Source organism: Hemibagrus wyckioides, linkage group LG06 (assembly GCF_019097595.1).
Source record: "Hemibagrus wyckioides isolate EC202008001 linkage group LG06, SWU_Hwy_1.0, whole genome shotgun sequence".
NCBI classification, from domain to species: Eukaryota; Metazoa; Chordata; class Actinopteri; order Siluriformes; family Bagridae; genus Hemibagrus; species Hemibagrus wyckioides.
In genome coordinates, this window is record NC_080715.1 from 33,491,252 (window position 1) to 33,497,706 (window position 6,455).

At 38.1% G+C, this 6,455-nt stretch overlaps 1 protein-coding gene across 2 annotated transcripts; it reads right to left on the reverse strand.

The window, feature by feature from the left end:
• Window positions 1–2,970, reverse strand: atf3 (activating transcription factor 3). Of its 2 annotated transcripts, none has more exons than XM_058393686.1 (4): window positions 2,813–2,970; window positions 1,923–2,203; window positions 1,671–1,778; window positions 1–1,421 (listed from the first exon to the last, which is right to left on the reverse strand). In XM_058393686.1, exons 2-4 carry the CDS (start codon window positions 2,193–2,195, stop codon window positions 1,164–1,166), a joined length of 639 nt encoding a protein of 212 aa, XP_058249669.1. In that variant the 5' UTR covers window positions 2,196–2,203; window positions 2,813–2,970; the 3' UTR covers window positions 1–1,163. The 2 variants fall into 2 exon arrangements, with proteins under 2 accessions (XP_058249669.1, XP_058249670.1); XM_058393687.1 differs by lacking the exon at window positions 2,813–2,970 and adding an exon at window positions 2,553–2,793.
• Between the last annotated feature and the right edge of the window lie 3,485 nt (window positions 2,971–6,455).

Here is a 6,455-nt window from a genome sequence, read left to right on the forward strand (position 1 = left end):
AGCGTTTAGAGAGATTTTAATGACGTGACAACAAAAAAAACAAACAAACTTAAATACAGCTCACATTAGTCGTCATAAGGTGAACAAACAAACAAACAGTTTCATTCTACAGCCAGTGAAAATACGCTTTACCGAAAAGAATAGGGAAAAATAAGCATGTGACGCCTGCGTCTCTCATCCGAGGTACATAAGGATCTAGAACATTACTCTCAAACATCTAAAGAAAAAAAAAACACACACAAACAGATTGAATATCCGGTGCTGATGTGCCGGACTAGCCGACACCCCTTAGTGATTTTTGTGAAATATGACAGGACACCAGGACTCTTTAAAGTGACTGAAGATTGTGCATCTAGACTCAACCACATGTTTACATTAGATATAAAAATACAGTATAATGCTTCAAAAAACACAGATTCTACAAAACAATACAAAAACTCAACACGGTCATTATGGGTCACTACACAGACCTTCCAGCTCACAGCATTGTGTATATATATATATATATATATATATATATATATATATATATATATATATATATATATATGTACATATATATATAAAAAAAACATATTTCTGAGATGAAACAGGAACAGACGTTTAATTCTCACTGGGTTCTGATTCCCAAGCAGCTAAGTGATGATGGAACACACTTGGTTTATTCTGTTTCCTGGTTCCTTTTCTCTGAACTGACCTGAGATATTAGCTTAGCGTAGCAGCTTTAAGTAGTTTTGAGTGGCGAAAAAAAGATAAAAACAAAAACACAGCAGAAGCAAGGTATAACTACGGAAATACATCATCGTACTCTTAATACTTCATTCTCTACACGTCTCTCCGTGTATAGGACGATGCGTCACCTTCTCCGACACACACACACACACGTGTGGTGACCCCACGGAACTTCTAGTGCTCGTTATATGTGATACCGTTAAAGTTTAATGTTGGTTTCTAGACAATATCATGCTTGGGTACACGTACAAAATCATTTTAAATAACATTTAAATATGAGAAAAAGACATCAAATCCGCTTTGATGTTAGTGCTTATACATATTGCTTACTCTTGTCCTCAGTCCAATACAGTGTACTCGTGTTTTTGTTTTTTTTCCTCGAGCAGGTCCTTCAGCGCTCCTTGGCAAAATCTTTTCCGAAGTCTCGTGCTTCAAAGATGATCGCAGGCGGTCAGTGTGGCAGGACTCGCAGATCCGGGTGTGGTAAAGTTCATACACTGCAGCGTGGTCTCTTTGATCTGCTGGATGAAGAGGTTCCTCTCGTCTTCGGGAGTTTGGCCGTTGTGAGCTCGGACGATGCACGTCGGTCGGTGAAGGTTGAGCATATAGACCAGCTGCTGCTTCTGGTTCTTCAGCTCCTCGATCTGCGCCTTCAGCTCAGCGTTTAAAGACTCCAGCTTCTCCGACTCCTGACAGAGAGAAAGAATACGACTCGGTTACGACTAATCCCAATAAGCTGAAACATCAAATGATAAGTACGGATGAACCACAATACATGTATGAAGAGGGAAATTTGTGAAAAAGTTGACTAGAGGGCAGGGTTATCGTACGTTCTAGGATTTGATGTGATTTTAATCAGTATAGAAGCATCACTGAGTGTTATATCATTTAACCTTGGTTAAATAATTGAACCTTTTTAAGATATTATGAGACTCTACCTTTTGTAAACAGTCCGTCTTCTCCTTCTTCTTGTTCCTGCACTTTGCGGCAGCGATTTTGTTCCTTTCCCGTCGTCGTTTCCTGCGATCAACTTCTTCCACAGAAAGCTGTAAGGAAAAGATCATTAACAAGGATAATAAGTTAAGAGCGTTTAAATGACTGGTCATGTATTTGTCTTTTAAAATGCTTGGACTGTAAGTTTCATATGGAAGTTCTGCTCTCATTAGTGAACGTAAGTAAGTGTTGTGTACCTCTCTCTTCATTCCCTGCATCTCGGGAGGCTTCTCAGAGCCGCAGTCCGAGCAGCTCGTGGTGGCCGAACTCATCCCGCTGGACAGGCGTTTGTTCTGGATGGTGTAACGTAACTCCTCCTTAACCAGCGGGCTGAAATGAGTGAAGTCGTCGAGGGTGAGAGAACCGGGCGGGGACAGACACGGAACCAGAGCCGAGGCGCTGATCTCTGAAGGACCCAGACCCAGACTCAGACCCAGACCCAGACCTAGACCGGGGTGCTGAAGCATCATTCTGAAACCTGGACACAGCATTGAGGGACTCCATCAACACACACTGAACAGAACTAAAACTTTAACAACACAACACTATATTATATATATGTGTGTGTGAGTGTGTGTGTGTGTATTAATTCATTAATTAATTAAATGATCAATTGACTGATAATTATTTAAATGATCAATTTTTTTTTACATTTATATAAAAGAACACCAAGTTTTCCTCTTTCAATTATAAAGTGATAAACAAAACGATTACTCTGTCTAACAAGAAACGATGTTTCTAACGTGTCTCTAAAAGTTTTTTTTCTTCTTTTTGTTTTTGTTTTTTTTGTTAGAAAAACTTTAAATGTCCGGCAGAATCAAACAAACCGAAAAGTTGGTGGTGATGTTTGCTGACCCTTCCTCTCGCGCTGGTTAAAGAAACTTTTCGGTCCGTGTTTCTTTCTCTCTCCAGCGGACGAAACGGAGTCACGGTGAAGATTTTACAGCTTTAAATCGTTTAGATCTCGGTGTGAACGGCTTTAAAACCGAGTCGCGAGAGAGCACGCTGTCTGTCTTCACGAGTCTCTACTTAAACTATCGGCTTTAAGCTGATAAAAACGGACAGAATGACAAGAAACGAAACTCACCTTCTTTCTGAGCTGAAACTCTACTCAGGTTTCTTCTCTCCTTTCTCTCTCTTTCTCTGTGTGTTTCTCTCTTTCTGTTTCTCTCTCTCTCTCTTTCTGTTAGGGAAGTTACAGCTGTGGCCGGTGCATTGCATCACCCCGGTCCGGTTTTATAGTAGAACCCGGTGTGGTATTCTACTAGTAAGTGGGTTGGGCCTGGGTGACGTCATCCTATTTATAGCCCCACCGGCCAGAGGCTTTGGTTTGCGATGATGCAATCAGGCAACCCTTTGCACACACACCATAAGTGGACAGACTCCTCTACTCCACCTCCTCTCTCCTCTCCTTCTCTCTGTAGGAAATCAGGGTCATAACATTTCACACTAATGACAAAATAAAGGCATACCTGTGTCATGAGATCATCGGGATGTTTGCTATGCTAGCTCTCATTCCAAAATAATCAGGAAACGTCAGAAAGCGTCATAAAACCTTATTATGCTGCAATCACGGTGCACCTACCTAAAACACTATATAGGCAAAAGTAAGTGGACACCCACTGGACAGGCTTTCCGCTAGATGTTGGAACGGGGGCTGAGATGATTCGTCCTACAAGAGCGTTAACGAGATCGGACACTGATGGAAAGTAAGGAGACGCCAGTTCCAGTTCATCCCGATAGGTGTTCATTAGGGTTGAGTCAGAATTAACAACCCTAGAAGAAGAAGAAGAAGAAGAAGCCTAAAATTGGTGTGTTGGCCAGGGGTGCACAAAGTTTTGATGAAGAGATTACTCTTCATCAGTGTCCGATCTCGTTAATGCTCTTGTAGCTGATCTCAACCACCATCCAACATCTAGTTGTCCATTGGGCGTCCACTTACATTTGGCTACATAGGGCATGAGGTATGAATGACATATGTTTAATTCTTAATTATTAGTCCATGCTCGTTAACATTAGCATCGACAGCCTGGACATTTTTCTAGAAGAAATCAGAAAATGTCCACCTTATTGATAACAGAGGTCATTTTGGTTCATTCAAGCTGACAAACATGTCAGGTTTATTCTCTCTGTTTCTAAAGTGACGATACCTGACTCCAGTCCAAATGCCAGTCCGGTACAGCTTCTGACCAGTGAATAGATAGAGTATGTGTCTGTGTGAGGGTCGTCCACAGGTGGAGTCAGGAACCCCTGCTCTAAAGGTCTCTTAAAGGCCAAGGGGTAAGTGGTCCAGAGTGGGGCTGGGGGTAAGTGCCCCGCCATGGGGTTGTTTGTGTTTTAGTTCATTTGTGAAGGATGAAGTAATCAGAGACGGACAGTGGGGAGTGAAGAACAACACAGTATACATTCCTTCACTAAGTGTGAATCTCTTACCTCTGTGTTCTGGAAACTTCCAATCCTCTTCCTAATCCAGAGAGAGAGAGAGAGTTAGAGAGAGAGAGAGAGAGAGAGAGTGTGTTACCAGGAAACAATACTATATGAGTCAAAACATGACATTGTTGTTGCCTATGTTGTTGGCTGCCAGGATTAGAAACGTTATCTCAGGAATTTTATCATGGCTATAAAGCTTAAAATTGTACTCAGTGGATTCCCCTGCTGCTGCAGTCGACTCATTTGGAAACTAATCACCTGGAGAAAAAAAACCTTAACGATAATCAGAAATATGCTGAGCCACCATGAGTATGACCAATTCTGGAGGGATGAACAGCATTCTTCACAAAGATATTCATTTATCTGGTGTTTTGATGATGATGATGATGAGAATGGTGGGGGTGGAAAACACTGAGTAAACATGATCTGGTTCCATATGTTTCCATTTAGATGAGATGTAGTGACTGGGAAGATTTATGTATATTTACATTTTCTTCTTCAAAACATCCTCATAGCCCTCAGGTCATGTGGATGGGGGCGGAGTTATCTACGGTTTATAAGATTTTCTGATAATCCTCATTATTCTTATTTATTAAAAAAAAAAAGCCTAAACACATGATTGTGTCCTCAGTCAGATATTAAGGTATCCATACAGCTGTTATTAAGACAACAAGAGTCTATTAGTTTGATCCAGATGCAAATATGACACAATCTTTTTGTGGATTAAGATGAATTTGATGATGAAGTCTTCATAAAATAATGTAGCCTACTCATAAATCTACTCATGAAACAAACAAACAAACAAACAATATTTAACATTTAGATGACTTTGTTAGAGTAAAAAAGTTTGTGCACCCCTGACCAGATCACTCCAGATGTGCACTTAAGATGTATTAATAACCTGCTATAATAAAGCCTTCCACTAGATGTTGGATTTATTCATTTATACATATATATCTAAAAACTCTTAGAGTGACATGTTGTTTAGTAAAAAATAAATAAGTCTGTGCCAGGTTGAGAGGTTAAAGAGTGAAGGTAACTTCATTATCACAGTATTGTCTCTTTAAAAGAAACACAGGCGGATCTCACAGGAAAACGATGACATCATCCTTTCCGGGAAATGGCGACTCAGCCCTGTGTGTTAGAGAGAGAGAGAGAGAGAGAGAGAGAGAGAGGTGAGGACATATTGTCCTGTTTTCCTACAAATCACGCGACTGAGAGAAAAGCAGCACTTCTGTCAGAAACACTGAGATTGAGCCTCAGTGTGTGCTTTCACAATGACAAGCTGCTGCTGCTGCTGCCAGTAAACCTTATACATGACTCACTGCTTCACAGGAGGAAGCTGGATTATCCTCCTCCTCCTCATCATCATCATCTACAACAGGTGCTTTAACTGTAAAACATTTAGAAATGTGGACATCTTTATAAACATATACAGATGAAATGTATTGGGGTCGTTACATAATATAATATAATATAATATAATATAATATAATATAATATAATATAATATAATATAATATAATATAATATAATATAATATAATATAATATAATATAATATAATATAATATTTAAAAGTGAAAATTGGTTGGTAGTAAAAAATCAGGACAGGAAAATAAATAAATAAATAAATAAATAAATAAAACAGGTTATTATTATTATTTTTTGTTTATCAAGTATATCTGTGATTGAGTATGTCCAGTTTATATTTAAATACAATTCATTAATCACATGGCAGAATGAACTGATTTAATTCCACCAGTCACAAGTTTGAACATTTTTTAAACAATATATATAATATATATACTGTATATTACTTTATGTGTTCACTATAGTTCTTTACATCTGCCCGAAAAAAAGTACAGTATTTATGTATTATATTCCTAAAAATGTTCAATTTCAGGAAAATCCAAAAAAGGGGGTTTTTCACTTTGATGCCATTGAAGAAGAAGAATTTTCGGTTTCTAAATGAACCTTTCACGGTAAATGTTCATTTCATGTTCAATGTTCATGTAAACTCATTTATTCTTAATGCCATAAAAAACATATATATATATATATATATATATATATATATATATATATATATATATATATATATATATATATATATATATATATATGTTCCATGGACGTTAAAGGCTCTTCGTAGAACTGGACACACTGGCCAAGAACCATTTAAGAACTTTTATTATTTAAAACAAAACAAACAAAAAAAAGAAAAGAATCATGCTTGGTCTATGAAACTAATAAAATCCGATTGTTCTGTCAACTTTATTTTAGTCTCAGACCAAGTGA

What these genes read in the sequence shown, in the direction of transcription:
- atf3 (XM_058393686.1), bottom strand. Translation starts at nt 2,195, where the DNA reads ATGATGCTTCAGCACCCCGGTCTAGGTCTGGGTCTGGGTCTGAGTCTG. An exon ending in TGCAGGGAATGAAGAGAGAG is followed by an intron (nt 1,779 to 1,922) that starts GTACACAACACT and finishes TTTTCCTTACAG; the next exon opens with CTTTCTGTGGAAGAAGTTGA. An exon ending in AGACGGACTGTTTACAAAAG is followed by an intron (nt 1,422 to 1,670) that starts GTAGAGTCTCAT and finishes TCTCTCTGTCAG; the next exon opens with GAGTCGGAGAAGCTGGAGTC.